The sequence below is a fragment of the Silurus aristotelis genome, assembly GCF_946808225.1.
Source record: "Silurus aristotelis genome assembly, chromosome: 5".
NCBI classification, from domain to species: domain Eukaryota; kingdom Metazoa; phylum Chordata; class Actinopteri; order Siluriformes; family Siluridae; genus Silurus; species Silurus aristotelis.
Window position 1 is genome coordinate 9,689,740 of NC_139578.1, and position 26,503 is coordinate 9,716,242.

Consider the following 26,503-nt stretch of genomic DNA (forward strand, 5'->3'; position numbering starts at 1 on the left):
TGTGACTGGAGCTGGCCAAACCTCGAGATGGGGAGAGAAAGAGAAGCAGTGGAGAGGAATTAGCATAGCTGCTGTTCATGATATTAACAGCACAAGTTGATAATGTCCATGTGATCATATGTTCTGGAGCACAAGGTTATGATGTGAGACGTGTTATGTGTAGGCTTTGCTAAAAAGATATGTTTTTAATCTACACTTAAACTGGGAGAGTTTGTCTGAGCCCCGAACACTGTCAGGATGACTGTTCCATAGTTTAGGAGCTAAATATGAAAATGCTCTACCGCCTTTACTGGACTTTGCTATTCTTGGAACTACTAGAAGTCCAGAGTTTTACAATCTCGGGGAGCATGACGGATTGTAGCGTGTTAAAAGGCTGGAGAGATACATGGGAGCCAAACCATTTAGGGCTTTATAAGTAAGAAGTAGTGGTTTGTAGTGGATTTGAAACTTAACAGGAAGCCAGTGTTGGGATGATAAGATTGGGGTTATATGATCATATTTTCTTGACCTTGTAAGAACTCTTGCTGCCGCATTCTGAACTAACTGAAGCTTGTTTATTAATGATGCAGGACATCCACCTAGTAATGTGTGTGTGTGTGTGTGTGTGTGTGTGTATGTGTGTATGTGATGTAGTTTGAATGTCTGCGACGTAAACAGTTTTCCCCCCAGAGTCTCAAGGGCCGTTGTTCCTGTAAATCTGGTCCCCATTAGAAACTAATGAAATCCCGTAAGCAGCGCGTGTTCTGAGGCGCAGCTGAGCCTAGGGGGCAGTAGTGTGCTGGAGTCGTGCTGTTCAAGAAGAAGACCACTTCCAGGAAGTTTGGCTGTTTTCACGTGGACTGCGAGCTTTTATTTTTTAGTATGTACAACAAACTTATGCAGTATTTTTTTGCAACACGCTGAGTTTCACGTGTTGTCATGTGTTTATCAGTTTTTACTTGGGAGTTGAATCTTTTTAAAGATGTTAACCGCATGCTAACGCTAATAGATACATGTGCGATGAGTTCTCATTCAGGGCTGTTCTGTGTGGTTTAACATGCTTAAAGAGACAGATTTTTGAAAATAACCCTTTCTTTAAGAGAAAGGCTTTAATGTAATACAAAAATGCAGAAATTACATAATAAACTTGGCGTCATCAATAGTTTATGTGCACGTTTTTTTTTTTTTTTTTTTTTTTTTTTTTTTTTTTTTTTATTAAATAGACCTTAACTAGTATGTCAAATGTCAACTTTACTATGTTTATCTGTAGGTGTATGTGAAGGGCATTCAGACTCCTTCATTCTTTTTACACACCAATTTACACTTCATACCCCATATAATAAAATATATAAATATATATATAATATATAATAAAAAATAAATTAAAACCAGATTTGAGATAATCTTAAACATTTATTAAGGCCCATGTGGTAAAAGAGGTGAACAAGAACCCAGTGTTTAATCTGTTTGAGTTTTATGTATTATGGAGACCATGTGTGGAGAAAATCACAAGGTCTTCCATCACTTCCACACTTCACCAATCTGGGCTTTATGGCTCTGAGACCAGGCCGAATTGTCTCCTCAATGCAAACACATAAAAACAAAATTAGAGATTTATCTTAAAATATTTTGTATCACGCACGTGTGGGAACATATCAATGCTGATGCAGAGAAATAGGAAGCCCCTGAGCTACATTTCAAATATCATAACAATGGGTCTGAATGCTAATCTCAGTGTAATGCTTCAGTCCTTGCTGAAATATAATGCAGTATCTAATGCAAACTAATGTGGAAAAAAACCCAACTTAAAAGCATTTTAGTATCGTGACAAAATGTAGGGGTCTGAATACTTTTGAAATTCACTGTAGTGTGATTTCACAATTTCTTTTTACTTATTTTTTTGTGTATCACCTTTCTGTACCACGGTTTTTCAAAAACACGACAGGGTCCTTCTATGCAACAAACTACGTATAGATATGAAAAATAAAATACTTTGCTGTGCCTCTTATAAAACTTGGCAACGTTTTTTTTTTCACTAGTTGGATATTTTAATAGGATTTAGGTGCAGTGACAGGGAAGGCCATTTTATAATAGAAAACGCTAAAGCCGACAAATAAATAATGCTTACAAAGCTTGGATGTATGTTTGGGTCAGCGTCTTATATGGTAAAATTGGTTCCAATTAGCCGCAGATGAAATTGCATGACGTTGAAATATGGAATGGAAGCCATAATGGTTGATTCTTTCACCTGGAATAAGTCTTCCCAATCCGTTTAGCTTTGACCTCCATGTTTGACTGTGGGTGTGAGGCAGTGTGCTAAACTGTCAAATTTGGACTCATCCGTCCACTCTTTTGTCATTCACGGTCCATTTAATTGGCTGGTTTGTTGCATAAAAACAAAAAGGGACTTGTGTGTGTTTTTAAAAACAAAAGTGTTTCCAAAACTTTTGACAGGAAGTGTACAACCAGATTTTGGTTCATTCTTCATTGAAGACATTGTAAGCATGTTTTTCATATGAAATTAAAGGCATTGTTCTGTTTTGTCCAGGTGCTGAATGTAGCCTTACTGCCTAAATCAGCATGACGGAGGTGTTCAGCAGTAACAGTGAGCTGGTGTTGCAGCGCAGTGTGGACATAAACCTTAGTGATTCAAGCAGCAGGCATGAAGATATACGTGAGCTTTATCAGATCAGCGAGACCTGTGCTTTTATTACCAGCAACAATTACAAAAAGGTGACATATTCTTACCTATACTCTTTTTTTTGTAAAAAAAAAAAAATTAAAAGCAAAATGGGCTTTGATTGATGCATATTTTGAACCAGTGTAAGATTTTAACTGTAAATCAGCATGCTTGGTTCTCTACTTGACCACAGGTAGCTTTGCAGTTTCCTGATGAACTTCTTGTAGATTGCGTTGCAGTCTCTGTGGCGTTGGAGAAGGAAACCAATGCAAAGACGTATATTCTAGGTGACACCACCTACGGCAGGTAAAAGCCGGTCTTATTGTTTCTCATTATTGTTTCCAATGGCTGATACATACAGAATTAATGCGCTACATGTTTTATTCCTCAGCTGCTGCGTGGATGAAGTGGCTGCTGAGCACGTCGGAGCTGACTGCATCGTGCACTACGGCCGCTCATGTCTCAGTCCGTCCAGACGTCTGCCCCTTATGTATGTCTTTGGGAAGAGACCCATCAACGTGCAGGAGTGTGCTGCAGCGTTCAGGGAACTTTACCCTGATCAGGAGAGTCATGTCATCATATTGTATGATGTCACCTACTCGCATGCTATAGGTAGGTTAATAAAATCACTCAAGATGTATATTTATTTTTGCTTTTCAATGGAAAGTTAAATGCTACTTAAAGGTGAGCAAATACATTTATTTGGTGTAGAATAAAACACAGAAATGGGCATGTCATGATTGTTAGACTTCTTTATCTTCTTCTTTCGCCTTCGGCTTTCGGATCACCCCTACACCATTTCTCTTTCCATCCACTCCAAGAAAGAACAGTTTAAACCCACCTCCAATGTTCCTGGCTTTACTCCCTTTCCACTTGGTCTCCTGAACACACAACATATCTACCTTTCTCCTCTCCATCATATCAGCTACCTCTCTCCCGTTACTATTCATAGTACCAACATTTTAAGTACGAACCCGATCCTCCACTCTCCTACACTTCTCTTTTCCCTGCTGTCTCTGTAGACGTTTTCCTCCTCTCCTTCTCCTCTTTCGGCCAACAGTAGCCCAATTTCCACCGGTACCCTGTTGGCTAAGAAAACCTGTGGCGGTTGTTGGTTACCCGGGCCTTGACCGATCCGGTATGAAATTCTGATTCGTGAAATTCAGATTCATATTTGATTTGGCACGTTTTACTCTGGATGCCCTTCCTGACGCAACCCTCCCTATTTATCTGGGCTTGGGACCTTCTTTTGGCTGCTCCCATTAGGGGTCGCTACAGCGGATCATCTGTCTCCATACCCCCCTTTTCCCTACATCTGCCTCTTTCAAACCAACTTCCCTCACCACATCCATAAACCTCCTCCTTGGTCTTTCTCTTTTCCTCCTACCTGGTGGCTCCATCCTCAGCATTCTTCTACCGATACACCCCATGTCCCTCCTCTGCACATGTCCAAACCATCTCAATCTCACCTCCCTCACCTTGTCTCCAAAACGTCCTACATGCGCTGTCTCTCTAATAAACTCCTTTCTAATCCTGTCCATCCTCAACACTCCCACTAGCATGTTTAATTAACTTATACATCACAAAAAAATAGCAGAAAAAATGGGACGTATAGAAAAAATAGTAAATTGCATAAAACAAGCCCTACTACTAAAAGTGTCTCTTACGGTTTTAAATCGAGGCATGACCAAAGTTGTCTACACCAGGTGCTGACTTGGGCACTCGAGACTTACACATGGGTTTCTACATTACCTTATGTCTTGTATTTCAGGTTCCTTTGACTGTTAAACACATCTTGTTGGATTGTAATTGTTATTACGACACTGCTAGGAAACGCTTTTATTCAGAAGCGAATGATACATTTTATATCACATGAATGATATTCTGTGATATAAATGCTTTCTGTATGATCTTGATTCATTGACCATATTTCTACCCCTGTGCCTGGTGGAAAAGCTCTATAGGATTTACATTTATTTCATCCTCATGCTAAGAGACGAGGCATGCTAGCACTAATTCTGAAATACTTGCTGAATGCTACATGCGCACACACACACACACACACACACACACACACACACACACACACACACCCCCACACACACACACACACCCCCACACACACACCCCACTGCTTATCCCTGTATCCAAAACTGTTCAGTGTCTCATTGCGTTCGAGTAAAACGATTTTCATGTGCTGATTTGTTTGGAATTTTTACTGTTTGTCAGTTCAGCTTGTCGATCCATCATGCAAGTCAACTGCTTTCATTGCTGTATATGTTTCATACGTTCGTTTCTCAACAGATGATGTGCAAAGGCTTTTGGGTGACACCTACCCCAACGTGGTGTTCTCTGTTCTAAGAGCTGATCATTCACATGGTCATGCCTGTAAACTTTTCAAAATGAGAACTAACTTAGACTGTCAGGACGACACGTTTGTTTATAAATTCGGCCGTTGGTTTGATCTAAAACCGGGAAAAAACATGGAGGATTACAAGATGTTTTACATCGGCCATGAAGGTCTTACTCTCACCAACTTCATGATGACGTGGAACCGCTGCTCCTTCTGCTCGTTCAACCCTGACACGTCAACAGGCCGAGCGGAATCCGTCAACATCAACAAAGCTCTGATGAAGCGATACTACGCCATTGAGCGCGCCAAGGATGCCAGCGTGGTGGGAATCCTGGTGGGCACGCTTGGCGTCGCCAATTACTTGAACATCATCGAGCAGCTTAAAGAAAGCATTCGTAAGGTTGGCAAGAAGAGCTATATGTTTGCCATGGGCAAGATCAATGTACCGAAGTTGGCAAACTTCCTGGAGATTGATGTGTATGTGTTAGTCGCTTGTCCAGAGAACTCGTTGCTGGATTCTGGCGAGTTCTACAGGCCGGTGGTGACGCCGTTTGAAATGGAAACAGCCTGCAACAAGCATCGCGAGTGGAGCGGAGAATACATCACGGATTTTCAAGACCTCTTGCCTGGTATGTGTTTTCAGTTTCTTTTATTCAGTTTTGCTATGAAACCAGAATTTAGTGTTTCTCTTATTACCTGTGAGAATGACTGCTGGAAATGTTGTACGATTTTTATTGCAAGCCAGTATGCGTTGTGCTTTTTCTACACATTTGGTTAGGTAACTATTTATCCACAGCTCAGTATGTTTGTTGAGAAATTTTGTTGAAGCAATTTCAGAGCCAGCATATCTTCTGATCTTTTTTTTGTGCTTGTATACCAGTCGTATACAGGAGACTTCAAAGGTCACTTTGTGCTGCTTGCTTTGCTGTAAATTAATAGGCAATTGTATCAGCTCTTCATGTATCCATGACTTCTACAGGTCCTGGAGAATGAAGCATCTGCGAATGATTTACTGTCACCATGCTGCTGCAGTTACTTTAAGAGCATGCCAGTATCCAAAATGTATGTTCTTAGCTTTTTAGCCTGTTTGGATGGACAGAAGCTTAGTTCTAAACTTGGAATAGAAGCCAGTGATCTTGCAGTGACATGTGCACCAACCCAATAACTAAATCTAAAGCAAGCAATAGACTAGTTTTTCATTTTATTTATTAATTTATATGTCAGTCTATTGTTTTACTGCCTTATCATTATATATATATATATATATATATATATATATATATATATATATATATATATATATATATATATATATATATATACATATATATATACAGTGTATGTGTGTGTGTATATATATATATATATATATATATATATATATATATATATATATATATATATATATATATATATAAACAAAAGTATTTTTATTAGCATTATTATTAACAATATATAAAACGCAAGGGTATGTGTTGCTTAGCTGCTGCTTTGGGAAACAAATGGTTATTTTGGCATATCTTGCAGATGATAGAATGTATTTGTTTGTTTGTTTGTGTAAATTAGAAAAGGTAAAACACTGCCATATTTGATTTTGTGTAGCTTAACCAGGAACTCTATCTGTATTTGTGTATATTAATTCAATTCATTTTTATTTGTATAGTGCTATTAACAATGAAAATTGTCTCGAAGCAGCTTTACACAGATAATATGGTGATAAAAAAATGAAAATGTTCTTTATAAGTCCCGAAAAACTCCCCGAGATGGCATAAGGAAGAAACTTTGAGAGGAACCAGACTCAAGAGGGAACCCATCCTCATCTGGGTTGCACCGAATGTCCTTTTATTGCAGATATACGATGTTGCGGGGTGCAGTGCTGATGATCAGAAGCAAACTGTAGTCCTGAGTCAATGTAGCAGACTGTTGAGCTCCCGTTCTTACTCCGGGATTTTAATGAAACCACCCAAAGAGTTGATGAGAAACCATCCCCAGCTGCAGAGAGTGGCCTCCAAACAAAGAGAACACTATCTATTAATGGTTTCTGGTTAATCTGTTATTCTGGTTAATCTTTTTTAGTGCCATTTTCCATTAGTGTTGAGTGTTAAACTAAGCTGGCTTAGATGCTCGCCTCAGCAGATCAATATAAGATCACCTTTGTTAATCACTGATCAGTCTCACTCATTTAGTTACTATTGTTGATGTGCGTCATGCCCGAATAGCTTTTTATTGCACAATGGCTTGATTTTAATAACTCATTATCAAATGTCTAACAGGAGGAAGCAGTCATGTGGATTTTCCCGAGTCAGATCACTCCACTAATGATGACACAACAGATGTGTCGCTGATCACTGGAGCACTGCGCTCTTCCTGTTTACGATCCTCCCCTGAGCCAACAGATGGTTCATCATCCTCGTCTTCAGTTGTGGTCAGGAATCAGACTCTAACCATGGCCAACACCAATGCTGCCGGTAAAGAGCTATTTTAACTGCAGAGATACTTTCATACTTTTCCACTTCCACTTGTTTCACAGTTTTCGATTTTGTATTTTTTCTTTTTTTTTTCTTTTCACTTTAGTGTAGGAACATTATAAGCATTAAGCAGTGATGACGAAATGAATCCACCCTTTCTCATAAGCACGATGAAATGTGTCCGATAAGGGTGATCCATTAAACCTCATTGTTTTACAGCAAACGTTTAAATACTAAACGTTACGTCGTAACCAATGTTGAAAATGTCGGCAATTCTCATAGTATCTTTGGTCTTGTATCATCCTATAATGATGAACTGAATAAAACCCGACAGACGTCCAGATTCTGAAAGTCCGGACCGGTGGTCTCGATTCTGAACAAATCTGACAAGTCAGCATTACGGATGCTTTAAACATAAAGTCGGGATTTTAATTTTTTATACACGCCACTCCAGGGTGCGAAGTCGTCAATATTAAACATGAAATCTTTTTTTTTTTCCCAGTTGTAGATTGGAATAACTTTACACATCCAATCCCACATTTTTTTAAGCATATTAGATGTTGTTTTGTTTTTGTAAGTCCGATTCACATCTTGTAGTAAAGGGAATAATGCTGTTCTTTTTTTCTTCCACACATTTATCTATTAATCTATTCTTTATTATAAATGATTGCATTCTCTGTTCACAGCATCTTTTCTCTCAGGCCGGAGCTGGCAGGGGTTGGAGCGCAAGCTGGGGGAAGCGCCAGTAGTTAAAGCTGTGGAAGGAAAACGCGGTATCGCTATTGCTTATGAGGAGGAGGGAACGGAGAGTAAAGACAGTGCTTGCCCTGACCATAAAAATCTAAACTACAGAAAACAGTCTGGAGTCTAGAAGTGAACAAAAAATCATCACTGCTGCGACATTTTTGATGTAAAGCCTGTGAGAGATGTTTTATGTGCTCACTGGATGCGAGCGTAATATTCCATGTTTGTGCTTATGTGACCGTCAGAATTAATTTCCATATAGACAAAAAGTAATTTTAAAACCTCTAAAATATTCCAGAAAGGACCTGGTTATATACAGTAAGCCAGAAGGGAAAATGCTGGTGAGCAGGTTGTATTGCTTCTTAAGTGATGTGGCCAAATCACAATCATTTGTTCGAGAGGAAACAAATTAAGAACAAAGCGGAAAAAACCCCAAACTAAATCCATTGTTTGGAGGTTGTAATTGAAATGAATAATTGAAACATTACATTAAAGACAATGTTGAAAGTTGAGGATATTGTATATTTCTGTCTCAGTTCTCTGCAGTGCCTCATGACTTTACAGCTTGTAACCATATGGGTTTGCGCTTTTTTTTTTACCAGTCGGGTAACGGTTGAGGGTTATGCTTCCTGTAAAACATGAAGCTGCCACATTTCTTCAAAAAGTTAATGGCCTTATTATGCTTCCATGTACAGACAGACTCCCATGATTGGTTAATGTTGCTCTAATCAGAAGGAAATGAGGCTTTCCCTCCTGCACACAGAGAAGAGCCAATAACGAATCTTTGGATTCTTCACCACGCATGGTTATGGCACTGATAGGGTTTGCACTGGATGAGACAGTGGAGTCAAGAGACAAATACACAATATTCAAAGCAGTTGAACATCATTATACCACAATGCTGTCGGATTCTGTACTCTAATTGGTCCTAAGTTTTTAATTAATTCTCCATAGCGGCACCTCTGCCAGTCATTTTTAATCCAAACGAAAGGTTTACAGTAAATTAATTATAGGTGGATCTCGATTATGCAAGGTTCTTTGGTGTGTTTTAAAAAGTGATTTATTTGCAAATGAATGGCAAAACCTTTGTAAACAGGTCATTCCCAACAGCTTAAATATGTTCAGAAAATGAAGCGTGTAGACAGACACTCGCCCATTTTAAAACTGGGCTTTAGCATTAAACTGGGTCTTTAAGTGGCACTTTAAATATTCCAATAATCTTTAGCGTTGAGATTTAGTTATTTTGTTAGTCAGACCTGCGTCCATCTACTATTTAATCTTCATGTTTTACAACAAACGATGATGGGAAGATGCCACTCTTTCCGTTGCACTCGCCCTCAAGCCACTCGTCGTTCACTGAAATAAAAAATAAACACCATCGTGAGTGCTTCATTTGTTGATCTTTAAATTATTAATTATAGCCAGTCTCAATTTCTTACCTTTAGACAGGATAGTGATGATGTCACCTTGAGCAAATTCCAGATCTTCAGGTGTGGATGCCTCGTAAGAGTAGAGAGCCACCACTTTCTCCTGAGATACACTATTATCCTAAAACATGGAGTGATTACCAAAAACACAGGTACAATAAATGGCAAAAGTTTTCAGACACCTCTTATGAGTACTGTATGTGCTTTTTGAGCGTTGCTTTCAACATTTAGACCCAATTCGCTTTTTATAAAGTCCCTCCACTCTTCTAGGAAGATGTTCCACTAGATTTTGTAGTGTTTGTGGACATTTGTGTTTGTCAGCCACAAGGGTGTTAGTAAAGTCAGGTACTGATGTAGGTGAGATGAGGAGGCCTGGGGTGCAGTCAGAGTTCATATCAATCCCAAAGGTGTCCCAGTAGGGTTGAGATCCGAACTTTATATCAGGCTATTTAAGATCTTCCTCTCCAAACCATGTAAACCATATCTTCATGTGGTTTGCTTTATGCATTGCCATTCTGGAACTGGTTTGGGTTTCCGAATTCAAGTGAATGCAAAAACTTATTATACCACATCAAAATACATCCTATATAATTGTGTGCCTCGGGCTCTGTGGTAACAGTTTGGAGAAGAACCACATATAGCAGGAAAGGTCACGGGTCCCACTACTTATATATATATTATATACAGTGAGGAAAATAAGTATTTGAACACCCTGCTATTTTGCACGTTCTCCCACTTAGAAATCATGGAGGGGTCTGAAATTGTCATCGTAGGTGCATGTCCACTGTGAGAGACATAATCTAAAAAATAAAATTCAGAAATCACAATATATGATTTTTAAACTATTTATTTGTATGATACAGCTGCAAATAAGTATTTGAACACCTGTCTATCAGCTTGAATTCTGACCCTCAAAGACCTGTTAGTCTGCCTTTAAAATGTCCACCTCCACTACATTTATTATCCTAAATTAGATGCACCTGTTTGAGGTCGTTAGCTGCATAAAGACACCTGTCCACCCCATACAATCAGTAAGAATCCAACTACTAACATGGCCAAGACCAAAGAGCTGTCCAAAGACACTGGAGACAAAATTGTACACCTCCACAAGGCGGGAAAGGGCTACGGGGAAATTGCCAAGCAGCTTGGTGAAAAAAGGTCCCCTGTTGGAGCGATCATTAGAAAATGGAAGAAGCTAAACATGACTGTCAATCTCCCTCAGACTGGGGCTCCATGCAAGATCTCACCTCGTGGGGTCTCAATGATCCTAAGGAAGGTGAGAAATCAGCCCAGAACTACACGGGAGGAGCTGGTCAATGACCTGAAAAGAGCTGGGACCACCGTTTCCAAGGTTACTGTTGGTAATACACTAAGACATGGTTTGAAATCATGCATGGCACGGAAGGTTCCCCCTGCTTAAACCAGCACATGTCCAGGCACGTCTTAAGTTTGCCAATGACTATTTGGATGATCCAGAGGAGTCATGGGAGAAATTCATGTGGTCAGATGAGACCAAAATAGAACTTTTGGGTCAGAATTCCACTAAACGTGTTTGGAGGAAGAAGAATGATGAGTACCATCCCAAGAACACCATCCCTACTGTGAAGCATGGGGGTGGTAGCATCATGCTTTTGGGGTGTTTTTCTGCACATGGGACAGGGCGACTGCACTGTATTAAGGAGAGGATGACCGGGGCCATGTATTGCGAGATTTTGGGGAACAACCTCCTTCCCTCAGTTAGAGCATTGAAGATGGGTCGAGGCTGGGTCTTCCAACATGACAATGACCCGAACCACACAGCCAGAATAACCAAGGAGTGGCTCTGTAAGAAGCATATCATGGTTCTGGCGTGGCCTAGCCAGTCTCCAGACCTAAACCCAATAGAGAATCTTTGGAGGGAGCTTAAACTTTGTGTTTCTCAGCGATAGGCCAGAAACCTGACTGATCTAGAGAAGATTTGTGTGGAGGAGTGGGCCAAAATCCCTCCTGCAGTGTGTGCAAACCTGGTGTAAAACTACAGGAAACGTTTGACCTCTGTAACTGCAAACAAAGGTTACTGTACCAAATATTAACATTGACTTTCTCAGGTGTTTAAATACTTATTTGTAGCTGTATCATACAAATAAATAGTTAAAAAATCATATATTGTGATTTCTGGATTTTTTTTTTTTTGGATTATGTCTCTCACAGTGGACATGCACCTACGATGACAATTTCAGACCCCTCCATGATTTCTAAGTGGGAGAACTTGCAAAATAGCAGGGTGTTCAAATACTTATTTTCCTCACTGTATATATATATATATATATATAATGTATGCGCACACACACACACACACACACACACGTGTGTGTCCTAATGATTTGTCATTTAAAGCACCATAATTACTTTAAAACATTTACAAGAATATTTTATCTTTATGCTCCATGTTGAGCAGAGGTGGGAAGTAACGGAGTACAAATACCTCGTTACTGTACTTAAGTAGATTTTTTCGGTATCAATACTTTACTCCACTATTTATTTTTCAGACAACTTTTTACTTTTACTCATTACATTTTTACACAAATATCTGTACTTTTTACTTCTTACATTTTCAAAACAGCCTTGTTACTTTAGTTTTAATACATTGATTTGGTGAAATTATTATTATTTTTTTTTCCCCTGCGTGCAATTTTAGTCAAACAACCGATTTCCTGTCATTGCGCGTTCAATCCACTGGTGTATAAAGTCCTGTCTCTCACTCACCACAGATGTAGACTAGTTTATGGAGCTAAGAATCAGCAGGCAGAAGGCAGTAAGAAGTTTAGGGTTAATGTGGATGAGACAGAGGGAGTCAGTGATGTAAACATGACTGAGAACAGACACATTCCTGATCATCATCATCTTTTCTCTGCTTGTGTTCTATATGTGGATCTTCAGCCTGGACACATTCATTAGGTAACAACATTTTAATTAGTTTTGTGTATATATACAGTATATATATATATATATATATATATATATATATATATATATATATATATATATATATATATATATACACACACATATGTGTATGTATGTATGTACAGTGGTACCCCGCTTATCAACTTTAATCCGTTCCTTAAAACCGGTCAAAATGCGAAAAGGTCGAAGAGCGAATGTAATTATCCCATAAGAAATAATGTAAAACCAATTAATTAAGTTTTGAGTTGTGAAGTAATGCCATTAGTGATCTATGATGAAAGACTTCCCTGTTTCGATTCTTACCTCTAGTTTCATATTGAACATTATAAGAAGTTTTTAAAAACAGAACAATGAAAGATCATTAAAATTGGTTGCTGGCAAATCATTGTATATCAGTGGTGAAGGTGTTGGAGATGTGGTTCTTGTACCTGAGTCACTTCTCATAGACTTCGAGTTACTGAGAGAATGTACAGGAAGGAGAAGTTTTGACCCTTTACCATCATGATCTAAGAGAAAACACTGGTCTCCTAACTATAGAAAAGCCAAGAGTCCAATAAGCAAAGGCTTGTTTGCCTCTCCTGTGTTGGTGTAATGGTCAGTGAAGTGGTCGCTGCTATCTGACTCACCAGGTTCGATTCCTACCGATTAGCTTTCCTTTAAATTGTTTAAAAAGTTTTAAAAAAAGAACCAAAAAAGGTCCTAAAAATCAGGTTCTTGCAGGAGATCCTGTGGCTCAATTGGAAGAGCTTTACCTCTGGGTTGAGAGGTTGCCGGTTCAAACCCCGGCCAGGGTTCAAAGTTAAGAGTGTGCAAGGTGTCAGAAATGGCTGCGTGGAAGGTTGGCTGTGGATTTGGATTCGGAGGGTGTATCCTAAAGCAGGGGGGCAATATCCGGGCATCTGCCCCCCCAATGTCTGAGAAGCTGAAAACAGGGGGTTATGAAGCAGAAACGTCCAAAAAAGTATCGACTTAGTTTTGCATATATAGGGAAAAATTCTGCCAAAAACCTATCACCCTCACTTTTTCTGAGGCTGTGAAGCAGCAGGTCTTCCCAACCTTTGTTCACAGTCAACCACTCCATTGCTCACCACACACAGCTTACCCAGTGTGGGGACAAGCCAGATTCGAACCAGCAACCTCTGAGCTCAGAGGCAAGGCTTTTATCACAAAGCCATCAAGTCCCACAACAAACCTTCTTTTTTTGGGGGGTTTATCCTTCGTTTCATGCTTCACAGCAAGAAATTCAGACCAGACAGAAACACAGAGAGCAGGATTCGAACCATGAACCCCACCAACAGCGAAATACCAGTCTTAACCCACTGAACCATCCGGAAGGACCGGCTGCGACGATTGTTTAGAGCAGGTTTATCTTTTCTTTTAAACCATCAACACAAGAATATAATGCTAAAGACATATATAAAGCAAACCCATATCATATGAAGATGTAGGAATCAGGAATTTAACCTTCCTCATGACTAGCAGACAGAAAGCCAGATTTGAACCCTGACCACCAACATTAGCAAAGTACCAGCCTTAACCCACTAAGCCATTAGAAATAAAAAGGATGGGAAGCTTGAGTAGAGCAGGTCTATCATTTTTTTCAAACCATCAACACAAGAATTTAACGCTAAAGAAAGATGTAGGAAGCGAATACAGATGTAAGTAGCACAAGTTGAAACTACATTGTAACTAGCAGGAAGAAAGCAGGATTCGAACCATGATTCCCACCACCAGCGAGATACCAACCTTAACCCATTGAACCATTGGTAAGGACAGGCTAGGAAGCTTGTTTAGAGCAGGTCTATCTTTCTTTTCAACCCATTAAAAAATATATATATCGCTAAAGAAAGATGTAGGAAGTGAATCCTGATCGTGACTAGCAGGCAGAAAGCAGGATTCGAACCCTGAACCCCACCAAAAGCAAGCAACCTGATTTAACCCACTGAACCATCAGGGAAGACAAGCTAGTAAGTTTGTTTGGAGCAGGTCTATCTACCTTTAAACCATCAACACAAGAATATAAAGCTAAAGAAAGATTTAGGAAGCAGGAACATAACCTACATCGCAACTAGCAGGCAGAAAGCAGGACTCAAACCCTGATCCTCAATATCAAGTTTTTTGTCTGCACTGTTCTCACCAGGTTGCACTCGATGCACTTTATGTAGCTTGTTGTTGTTTAGTGTAGCTCCAGGGTTCCGGAGGAGCGTTGTCTCGTTTTTACTGTGTACTGTGTACCACTGTGTATAGTAGAAATGACAATAAAAGCCTCTTGACTTGACTTGACATGACTTGATATTGCGGATCAGGGTTTGAGTCCTGCTTTCTGCCTGCTAGTTGCGATGTAGGTTATGTTCCTGCTTCCTAAATCTTTCTTTAGCTTTATATTCTTGTGTTGATGGTTTAAAGGTAGATAGACCTGCTCCAAACAAACTTACTAGCTTGTCTTCCCTGATGGTTCAGTAGGTTAACTCAGGTTGCTTGCTTTTGGTGGGGTTCAGGGTTCGAATCCTGCTTTCTGCCTGCTAGTCACGATCAGGATTCACTTCCTACATCTTTCTTTAGCGATATATATATTTTTTTAATGGGTTGAAAAGAAAGATAGACCTGTTCTAAACAAGCTTCCTAGCCTGTCCTTACCAATGGTTCAATGGGTTAAGGTTGGTATCTCGCTGGTGGTGGGAATCATGGTTCGAATCCTGCTTTCTTCCTGCTAGTTACAATGTGGGTTCAACTTGTGCTACTTACATCTGTATTTGCTTCCTACATCTTTCTTTAGCGTTAAATTCTTGTGTTGATGGTTTGAAAAAAATGATAGACCTGCTCTAATCAAGCTTCCCATCCTTTTTATTTCTAATGGCTTAGTGGGTTAAGGCTGGTACTTTGCTAATGTTGGTGGTCAGGGTTCAAATCTGGCTTTCTGTCTGCTAGTCATGAGGAAGGTTAAATTCCTGATTCCTACATCTTCATATGATATGGATTTGCTTCATATATGTCTTTAGCATTATATTCTTGTGTTGATGGTTTGAAAGAAAAGATAAACCTGCTCTAAACAATCGTCGCAGCCGGTCCTTCCGGATGGTTCAGTGGGTTAAGACTGGTATTTCGCTGTTGGTGGGGTTCATGGTTCGAATCCTGCTCTCTGTGTTTCTGTCTGGTCTGAATTTCTTGCTTTGAAGCATGAAACGAAGGATAAACCCCCCAAAAAAAGAAGGTTTGTTGTGGGACTTGATGGCTTTGTGATAAAAGCCTTGCCTCTGAGCTCAGAGGTTGCTGGTTCAAATCTGGCTTGTCCCCACACTGGGTAAGCTGTGTGTGGTGAGCAATGGAGTGGTTGACTGTGAACAAAGGTTGGGAAGACCTGCTGCTTCACAGCCTCAGAAAAAGTGAGGGTGATAGGTTTTTGGCAGAATTTTTCCCTATATATGCAAAACTAAGTCGATACTTTTTTGGACGTTTCTGCTTCATAACCCCCTGTTTTCAGCTTCTCAGACATTGGGGGGGCAGATGCCCGGATATTGCCCCCCTGCTTTAGGATACACCCTCCGAATCCAAATCCACAGCCAACCTTCCACGCAGCCATTTCTGACACCTTGCACACTCTTAACTTTGAACCCTGGCCGGGGTTTGAACCGGCAACCTCTCAACCCAGAGGTAAAGCTCTTTCAATTGAGCCACAGGATCTCCTGCAAGAACCTGATTTTTAGGACCTTTTTTGGTTCTTTTTTTTTAACTTTTTAAACAAGTTAAAGGAAAGCTAATCGGTAGGAATCGAACCGGGTGAGTCAGATAGCAGCGACCACTTCACTGACCATTACACCAACACAGGCGAGGCAAACAAGCCTTTGCTTATTGGACTCTTGGCTTTTCTATAGTTAGGAGACCAGTGTTTTCTCTTAGATCATGATGGTAGTGGGTCAAAACTTCTCCTTCCTGTACATTCTCTCAGTAACTCGAAGTCTATGAGAAGTGACTCAGGTACAAGAACCACATCTCCAACACCTTCACCACTGATATACAATGATTTGCCAGCAACCAATTTTAATGATCTTTCATTGTTCTGTTTTTAAAAACTTCTTATAATGTTCAATATGAAACTAGAGGTAAGAATCAAAACAGGGAGGTCTTTCATCATAGATCACTAATGGCATTACTTCACAACTCAAAACTTTGTTAGACATGTAAATAAGCAGGAAAGACAGAGACAAAGACAAAGAGACACATTGTGGTGTAATAAGATACAGTAAAGGTGCAAAAAACAGCATGTAAACAGTATAATAGAGCCAAAGGTGCAAAACACAGCATGTAAACAGTGTAGTACGGTAGAGTATAAACAGTAATAAATAAATGATGGTGGAATGGGCTGAGATGAGTGTGTGTAGAGTGTTAATTCTAGGACTTCAGTGAGGCACCAGCCTTAACCCACTGAACCATGGAAGAGATCAGATTGGGAAGCATGTTTAGATGAGGCACAAGCCTTAAACCACTAAGCGACCGCTGCTGAAAAGCATGTGTGCTTTTTTGGAGGGTTCATACTATCTATCTATCTATCTATCTATCTATCTATCTATCTATCTATCTATCTATCTATCTATCTATCTATCTATCTATCTATCTATCTATCTATCTATCTACCTATCTACCTACCTACCTACCTACTAACCTACCTACCTACCTACCTACATACCTACATACCTATCTATCTTATATGATGTGAGGTCCAGTTAACAGCTAAAACAGGTGGAAGTAATAACTACTTTTTACTTAATTACATGTCAGAGCCAAGACTTCTTTACTTTCACTTGAGTAAGAAAGTATAATCAGTACTTCCACTTTTACCCGAGTATTTTAAAACATGAGTATCTGTACTTCTACTTAAGTAAAGAATATGTATACTTTTGTCACCTCTGATGTTGAGTTTGGTTTACACATTTTTTGCAGTCAAATGTATGAAGTTATTGTAATTTCACAAGAAAAATAACCTTACTTTAAAATAAAGCCTTGCTTTACAAAAAAGATAACTCAAATACAAACATAAAATTAAAAAATGAGGTGTTATTATTGTGGGACCTGATGGTTAGGATGTGTTTATTTCAAGAGAATTTAAATTGTCATACCCTAGTGGCTGAACACCACAATGTGAGGCGATTGTTGCTCATGTAGCCCCACACCACCTCCATCTCCGTCTCGTTAACTGTTGCTTTCTCAGTAGATCCAGGCTTAAAATAACTGGCGGGTGATATTGACAAATTATTATATTTAAAGCAATGTTGCTGTCATGCTCTTTTCGGCTCATATATCGAAGTTTAACTGGTTTGAAAGGTTTGTAATATACAGTGGGTACGGAAAGTTTTCAGACCCCCTTAAATTTTTCACTTTTTGTTATATTGCAGCCATTTGCTAAAATCATTTAAGTTCATTTTTTTTCCTCATGAATGTACACATAGCACCCCATACTGACAGAAAAACACAGAATTGTTGACCTTTTTGCAGATTTATTAAAAAAGAAAAACTGAAATATCACATGGTCCTAAGTATTCAGACCCTTTGCTGTGACACTCAAATATTTAACTCAGGTGCTCTCCATTTCTTCTGATCATCCTTGAGATGGTTCTACACCTTCATTTGAGTCCAGAAATTTTTGATTATACTGATTGGACTTGATTAGGAAAGCCACACACCTGTTTATATAAGACCTTACAGATCACAATGCATGTCAGAGCAAATGAGAATCATTAAGGTCAAAGGAACTGCCTGAAGAGCTCAGAGACAGAATTGTGGCAAGGCACAGATCTGGCCAAGGTTCCAAAATTTTTTTTGCTGCACTTAAGGTTCCTAAGAGCACAGTGGCCTCCATAATCCTCAAATGGAAGACGTTTGGGACGACCAGAACCCTTCCTAGAGCTGGCCAACCGGCCAAACTGAGCTATCGGGGGAGAAGAGCCTTGGTGAGAGAGGTAAAGAAGAACCCAAAGATCACTATGGCTGAGCTCCAGAGATGCAGTCGGGAGATGGGAGAAAGTTGTAGAAAGTCAACCATCACTGCAGCCCTCCACAAGTCGGGGCTTTATGGCAGAGTGGCCCGACGGAAGCCTCTCCTCAGTGCAGGACACATGAAAAACCCGCATAGAGTTCTCCAAGATGGTGAGAAATAAGATTCTCTGGTCTGATGAGACCAAGATAGAACTTTTTGGCCTTAATTCTAAGCGGTATGTGTGGAGAAAACCAGGCACTGCTCATCACCTGTCCAGTACAGTCTCAACAATGAAGCATGGTGGTGGCAGCATCATGCTGTGGGGGTGTTTTTCAGCTGCAGGGACAGGACGACTGGTTGCAATCAAGGGAAAGATGAATGCGGCCAAGCACAGGGATATCCTGGACGAAAACCTTCTCCAGAGTGCTTTGGACCTCAGACTGGGCTGAAGGTTTACCTTCCAACAAGACAATGACCCTAAGCACACAGCTAAAATAACGAAGGAGTGGCTTCACAACAACTCCGTGACTGTTCTTAAATGGCCCAGCCAGAGCAATGACTTAAACCCAATTGAGCATCTCTGGAGAGACCTAAAAATAGCTGTCCACCAACGTTTACCGTCCAACTTGACAGAACTGGAGAGGATCTGCAAGGAGGAATGGCAGAGGATCCCTGAATCCAGGTGTGAAAAACTTGTGGCAGCCTTCCCAAAAAGACTCCTGGCTGTATTAGATCAAAAGGGGGCTTCTACTAAATACTGAGCAAAGGGTCTGAATACTTAGGACCATGTGATATTTTAGTTTTTCTTTTTTAATAAATCTGCAACAGTGTCAACAATTCTGTGTTTTTCTGTCAGTATGGGGTGCTATGTGTACATTAATGAGGAAAAGAAATGAACTTAAATGATTTTAGCAAATGGCTGCAAAATAAAAAAGAGTGAAAAATTTAAGGGGGTCTGAATACTTTCCGTACCCACTGTAAATGTTAGAATCAGTAGAGGTTATATTATCTGTCCGAGAGATGTATATGATTGTAGGTACCTCAGAGTGAGTGTAGAAGCAGGTTGCTTGAGTTTAGTGCTGATGATCTTGAGGACGGTATCATATGGCTGTCCTGGTGCAATGCAGACTGATATGGTAAACAGGAAGTGTACTTTCACAATGCATTTTGAGGAATCAACTGCAGCTTTAGTCTAGGGTGAAGTAGATAATACAGAACAAAGCTAATTGTCAGATCAATTATAACAGATATATTGAGGAGTTAATATACAATGTTTGAATGCTGTATTTGTGTGTCTGTTTGTGTGGGGTGGGAGGACTGTGTGGATGTGGTATATAGTACCTCCGTCATGGTGGTCTTCTGACCAGCTTTACCCAAAGGTTTACTGGGTGCCTCTCTTCTGGGTGGGGCGGGTATGTCTTCATTGCTGCTGGATGGTGCGATCTGCAAAGAAGGGGCTCTTATTGCTTTTTTAGACTTTAAAATAAAGAAATAGCTGCAAAGTGAGTATGCAATTCGGATCAATAAAACGTCGTAAATGTGTGGACTTCGGATATATTTAATAAAAAAATGAATAAATCAGTAAACGATTACTGGCATGTCAATTTTCTTCTTATAACTAAACATGCTTCATCAGTATTTTTTATTCCTGGGTAATGTTTCTTAGGAATATTTTTAATTTTTTAATGTGACATTAATTTAATTTTTTTTATACATTTTCAAAAATAGAGGACTTTACCTGCACCATTTTTGTGGCTACTGTAATATCCAAAGGCTCCAGGAAATTATATGGAACCAACCCTCTCTGGAAATCAGAACATAATCAGATGTGAGTAATGAATACATTATGCCTACACATTTAGTAAAAAAAAATAAAATTTTAAGAAAGCAAGAAAAACTTTAGATTGTACAGTAATTGGTTGGTAGACAATGGTCTGCGGTATAACATTGTGCTGTTTACACATTGTATAATACACCAACCAGGTATAACATTATGACCGGTACAGTGAATTACCATGGCACCTGTTAATACGTGGAATATACTGTATTAGTTAGCTAGTGAACATTTTGTTCTCAAAGCTGAAGTGTAAGAAGTGGAAAAATAGGCGTAAGGATTTGAGCAAAGGGGATGAGGGCAAATTGTGATGGCTAGACGACTGGGTCAGAACATCTCCAAAACTGCAGCTCTTGTGGGGTGTTTCCCGGTCTGCAGTGGTCAGAATCTATCAAAAGTGCTCTAAGAAAGGAACAATGGTGAACCAGCGACAGGGTCATGCGCAGCCACCGTTCATTGATACACGTGGTGAGAGAAGTCTTACCCGTGTGGTCCGATCCAACAGATGAACTGTAGATTAAATTGCTAAAAAAAGGTAATGCTGTTGATGCTTGATGGATCAGTACTGTTTTAGCAGCAAAAGGGGGACCAACACATTATTAGGCAGGTGGTCATAATGTTATGCCTGGTGGATGTATAATGTATATGGAAAGCAGATTCAATTCTTTATTTCCTGAATTATAAATATTAATAGAATCTTTCACCCAAATACATAATTGAAGGATGTACAATAAATATGTTGCTGATTTAAAAGTAAAAAATAAGGTCTCGATAGAAAACCATTCGGTGAATCTGGAATTCATTGTATGTAACCTATGGCTGTCATTTTGAAAAAAGACATTCATATAATACTTTATACTGTAAAGTGTCCTCATCTAGGGCAAACTTTTAATACAAATATTTTCAACAGCGTGATGCTTCTAATTTTCTGTGAGATTGATAAAAGGGTGTCTAGATTTCTTTAAACAATATTTTCATGCATTTCTGGAAGACTTTAAACGCACCCTTTCGTTGAAAATAACAGATGCCCAGTTGTCAGTCCCTCTCTGTAGCACGAAGACGATGTTGCCTGGTAAAACAGCCAGTTCTTCTGTGGTCTCGGGAATGAACTCGTACAGAACAGTGTGTGGTTCACCTTCAAGAACTCTGTAGTTCACAGGTTCAAAAACTATAAATAACACTCCAAATGTCTGAGGTTGGCCTACATTGGGAATAGAGTGCATGCATTAGGTTTACCTCATTACTTCCGGTGCCTTGGGTGTAGACGGCACATCTTCAACCTATCCAACGTAAATGGAAAAATGTTTTATATTAATTCGATTTGGATTAAGAATGCATGGGGTAAAACCCCTGCTTCTGTTGCCAAAAACAGAAAGTGGAGGCTGCAATAAGCACAGGCTTACTAAAACTGAACAAGTGAAGAATGGAAGCCTGGTTGGATGGATCTTGAGTTCTTCAGAAGGACACAGATGGGAGGATCAGAATCTGGTGCTATCAGCATGAATTCATGCATCCAACATGCCTTGTGTCCAAAGTCCAGGCTGTAATGCCTTTGGGAATGATTTCTAGGGCCTACAAAATGCCACTCAGTCAAAACAGTCATTGCCACATGGTTTTGCATATTTGCATGTGTAGTATCTCTTCCTGGCCACAATCGATCCATTTTCTAAAGGCTACTGGTAGCATAATACACCATGCTACAAATCAAAAGTTGTCTCAGACTGGTTTCATGTTAATGACATTTACTTCAATGTTGTTTAATGGCCTCTCCAGTTATCGGATTTTAAACCATTAAAGCATTTTAAAGAGGAGGTAGAACAGGAGATTGCAGGAATTGTGTATCGTATTGTATGGAAAATAACTTTTATGTTTTATATATCTTGTGGAACTCATGCCACGAAGAATTAAGGCTGTTTTGAAAGCAAACAGAAAGCCCTACCTAGTATTAATATAGTGTACAAAGTAGTCTGTGAGTGTATTTCTAGTTATGTTTGTCATGTTTGCTTAATTTTTTTGAGAACAGTGGTGTCTGTAATGAATGAGAAGAAAATGCTGACTCACTTGAGGCTGTAGAGGAGCAAAACCAGAGAAAGTATCAGCAGCAACCACAGAGGATATAACCTGTGTGGACAAAGCATCCATACATTTAACATTAGTTCCATCTACCAACATTATTTTAGCATCACTGTTTATATCATTCTATGCTATGGTGATGGCCGGGTACCTTGGCTTTTCCAAGGTAGTCCTTTTTCTCCAGCTCTGCCACATAGTGCTTATTGGGTTTGAACATTAGCTCCGGTCGAATCACCACCAGGGGAAAGAGCTTCTGCTTCTGCATGCATGGATAAGCAAGAACGCAGTTACTTATAAATACATATTCCTCTAAACCACACACTATTGCACAGTATCACATTGAGAAAGTCAGCTTAAGCAATTGAAAATGGTACACTGGTACGCTAGATTACAAACTTAAATTAAATTACTTACTAATTTCCTCTTTCCTTTAACTGACCAATCATGAAAACTAAACTATGAACATTTAAATGTGTTGTGTGACAGCAGTTAGGTGACTTTTTTATGTTTCTGCACTAACATTAAAGTAAAAAAGCAAATATTAGGATTCACAACATGAATGAGCGGACTTTGCTTTATGAATTCTGGCACCTGAAGCAACATCCATCAACATCATCATCCAACTTCAATTGTCCTTGTGTTTTCAGACTAATCTTGCTAGCTGGCTAAGCTAGCAAAGCAGTATCAAGTAGGTATAAGATTATAGACTTTTTTGAAAAGAAAAAAAAAACATAAATAATACTCTGAATGCCATTTTCTATTGATGCATATTTGTTATAGCACTGCTGTGTCTCATTGGCAAAATGAGAAAAGTGTATTTTGTAAAATATCTCGGAAAATTAGATGCATAGCTGTTCCACTTGTGATCTAAACTAACGGGGTAATATAAGTGTTGAAATCATAATCTATTTTCACAGGTTCTGTAAAATATAACAACGGAAATTAAAAAAGAAACTTTCCAACATGTGCTTGGACATGTATTATAGCAGTATACCTGCTGTATTTGTCTTTTTTATTATTATATATCAGTGTCAGGATGTTTCAAAAACATTTATTATTATTTCTTGTTCATTAGTATTAAGCAATAACTTTTTATTTTAGTGGTCCAACTATACAATGGATTAAAAAAACCCTATTCATTTCACATTTGTGAGTGTATTATAACATGGATGGTGTTATAAAAACTGACCAGAATAGACTCCAGAGCCTTGTCGATGTGGCTTAATTTGGATTCTGTACGGAGATTAAGAGCAGAAAGCAGGTTTTCCTGAGCATTCTCCCATTTCCCCATCTGTGCGTAGACAAGTCCAATATTGTGCAGCACCTAAATGTGCAGAAGCAATAAAACACTCTTAGCTAATACTTAGAAATCACAAGATAATGATGAAAGAGAAACAGGTTCATTTGCTTACACATCTAAGCAAAGCTTTTTTCATATAGTATGAAATAGATATTATATACGGTATAGACTGGTATCACAGATATTCCTCCTCTCTTTCTCTCTTTCTTTCTCTATCTCTGTATTCCTTTGAAGTGTATCAAGATCATCACTTACATTTCAGGTGATTTTATCTAAAGCAGCTCATTAGAGAAATAGAACCTCGTTATATCACATAGCTATAAATTGAAGGGTTTTAAACACACAACCTGCAGCACTGTGCACAATAATAATATATACACCAAGCTTCCTTCTATTTCAGCTTCCCACCTCATAAATCAGTTTATTATATCACAATAAATTTACATATTGTGCCTTACATACATCTGCACTATTTTATTTATGTGTATCTATATCTATCTATCTATATCTATCTATCTATATCTATATCTATATGTATATATATATATATATATATATATATATATATATATATATATATATATATATATATATATATATATATGTGTGTGTGTGTGTGTGTAAACATATTACATGCTGTACATATACAACATATTTATATGCACCTATCTATCTATCTATCTATCTATCTATCTATCTATCTATCTATCTATCTATCTATCTATCTATCTATCTATCTATCTATCTATTTGAAATGTCTATTTTGGAGTAATAGCAATTTTTGTCTCCAACTATTTTCCATATCTAAAATATCTGCAAGTGTCTAATAAAACTATTAACACACCTCACAAGCATAAAGTTTATACATCAGTCCGAGAGGTTTGTAGTCTATCAGTTGATTCCCTCTGAGTTCCTTAAAAGCTTGCTGGAAATCCATGAGTGACTCTTCAAACCTTAAAAGATATAAAGATATTTAGCGGATACTTTCTTCTTAGTGTAGTGAAAGTAAGAAGGCCTAGGTTAAAAGAAGAAGAAGAAGAAGAAGAAGAAGAAGAAGAAGAAGAAGAAGAAGAAGAAGGAAGGGGTTTACAACATTCGTTTTCCTGACACTGCAATGTTGTAGACATTATGCAACTTTCCTCTGTAATTACAGTAAAGATACAGTGTGTCACTTTTATTTAGTTGTTGATTAATGATTAGAAGTCTCACCTTTCTTTTTTGAAAAATGTAATTCCCCGCTGAAAAAAAGCAACGGCCAGATGTTGGTCTTTGCCGATGCTCGCGTCAAATGCCTTCAAAACAGAGAAGTTTCCACATAACAGACTGAAACAACTCTTACTTCCTTTTTTTCATGTCGATGTTTTCTAACTAAACACAAAATTTGATAATTAACTACCACAATATACCATAAGACTCACTAAGACTTGACATTTTCACTCATCCCCATATCCATTAACATACTCATTGACAGAAGTCTCTTTACCTTCTCAGCAGCATCCAGTTCATTCTTGTTTAAATAAAGGCATCCGATGTTAAAGTTGATTTTCGATGTCTTCTCCTCGATTTCCAGCAATATCCTGAGAGCAGAGACTATGTCTTTTGTCTCAACACAAACCATGGCTTCATCCCACTGACGCAGAGTGTTCACGTAGGACATGTTTCCTCAGCTGCAGCTAAAACCTTACTAAAAACCGCTCTTCCCTTTTTTAATCATCTGATGAAAACATGAACTGAACTCAGGACAACCCCCAGTCTCTTAGAGAGGAAGTGTACAGTTACAGAACAAGTTGTTAATTAGGTTGTGTTTTTTTTGTTCTGTAAGTAAACATATTTTTACTTTCTCAGTTTTATAGTCATGAACAAAAGGCTACAAAAACAATATACCATCATCAGTAGTGAAAAAAGCAGTATCTAGTGTCTAGATTTATATATAATATACATATTATATGTACAGTAATATGTACAGTATCTCACAAAAGTGAGTACACCCCCACATTTCAGCAACCATTTTACAGTTTTTCTCAGTCGCTTTGGAGCATTTCTCAGATCAGAAATGAAATTCTCAAAACTACTTGTTCAAACTCCAGATCATTTAGTCATTTGTGCTCATCATGAGAACATTTCTCGTTGTTTTGATCAAATTGCGAATGCTTTGGTACATCATTTAATCGATTGTGTACAAGTGTCTGCTTTTTCCTACATTATTAGTTGTTTATGTCATGTTGATCAAAATGTGTTATACTGGTTTCACCTAAATGGTTTTAAACCACAAAACATTTAGGCATCAGTTCATTGCATAAGTCAATGAATGCAGAATGGTTAAACCAGTTGTCAAAATTTGTCAAGCTCTTCTTCTTCACAGTTCTATTAAACTTTTTTGGTAAATGTGTCCTGATGAATTGTGCAGATGAACTGTGAATGTCACTAATTAAGGGGCATGTTCACTTTTAGATCAACCAATAATAAACTAGTTCTCTAAAATAGGTCAAGGCTGTATCTCGTAAGCCTTTACTGTAATTGGCGAGTGTATATAATAAGAGCAAACCAGATTTACAATAGTTAAAAACGGATAAACAACTAGGAAATGAACATGGTCAAGAGCCAAAAATAAGGATGCGTGCTGGAAGGGTAAGGAGGCAAAATAGAGAAAGAAGAGGCCAGAGACATAGACACATTTCACATGAAATTAGAGCCACTATTGTGGACCATGTTGTCAATCAAGGCCTCA

General features: G+C 38.6%; 2 protein-coding genes across 2 annotated transcripts; one reads left to right on the plus strand and one right to left on the minus strand.

Moving 5' to 3' along the window:
- The first annotated feature begins 738 nt into the window (after positions 1–738).
- dph2 (diphthamide biosynthesis 2) lies at positions 739–8,736 on the plus strand. Its single transcript, XM_083542023.1, has 7 exons — positions 739–859; positions 2,528–2,712; positions 2,853–2,965; positions 3,051–3,271; positions 4,964–5,641; positions 7,286–7,480; positions 8,167–8,736. Exons 2-7 carry the CDS (start codon positions 2,560–2,562, stop codon positions 8,349–8,351), a joined length of 1,545 nt encoding a protein of 514 aa, XP_083398149.1. The 5' UTR covers positions 739–859; positions 2,528–2,559; the 3' UTR covers positions 8,352–8,736.
- ncf2 (neutrophil cytosolic factor 2) lies at positions 8,669–25,486 on the minus strand. Its single transcript, XM_083542025.1, has 14 exons — positions 25,259–25,486; positions 24,985–25,067; positions 24,620–24,728; positions 23,665–23,799; positions 22,627–22,734; positions 22,464–22,523; positions 21,639–21,682; positions 21,407–21,548; positions 20,307–20,372; positions 19,910–20,011; positions 19,609–19,760; positions 17,712–17,823; positions 9,664–9,772; positions 8,669–9,580 (listed from the first exon to the last, which is right to left on the minus strand). Exons 1-14 carry the CDS (start codon positions 25,430–25,432, stop codon positions 9,498–9,500), a joined length of 1,479 nt encoding a protein of 492 aa, XP_083398151.1. The 5' UTR covers positions 25,433–25,486; the 3' UTR covers positions 8,669–9,497.
- Positions 25,487–26,503: the final 1,017 nt, after the last annotated feature.

What these genes read in the sequence shown, in the direction of transcription:
- dph2 (XM_083542023.1), top strand. Translation starts at nt 2,560, where the DNA reads ATGACGGAGGTGTTCAGCAGTAACAGTGAGCTGGTGTTGCAGCGCAGT. An exon ending in CCAGCAACAATTACAAAAAG is followed by an intron (nt 2,713 to 2,852) that starts GTGACATATTCT and finishes ACTTGACCACAG; the next exon opens with GTAGCTTTGCAGTTTCCTGA. An exon ending in CACCTACTCGCATGCTATAG is followed by an intron (nt 3,272 to 4,963) that starts GTAGGTTAATAA and finishes GTTTCTCAACAG; the next exon opens with ATGATGTGCAAAGGCTTTTG.
- ncf2 (XM_083542025.1), bottom strand. Translation starts at nt 25,432, where the DNA reads ATGTCCTACGTGAACACTCTGCGTCAGTGGGATGAAGCCATGGTTTGT. An exon ending in AGGCTCTGGAGTCTATTCTG is followed by an intron (nt 22,735 to 23,664) that starts GTCAGTTTTTAT and finishes CCATGCATGCAG; the next exon opens with AAGCAGAAGCTCTTTCCCCT. An exon ending in TTGCTCCTCTACAGCCTCAA is followed by an intron (nt 21,683 to 22,463) that starts GTGAGTCAGCAT and finishes TACGTTGGATAG; the next exon opens with GTTGAAGATGTGCCGTCTAC.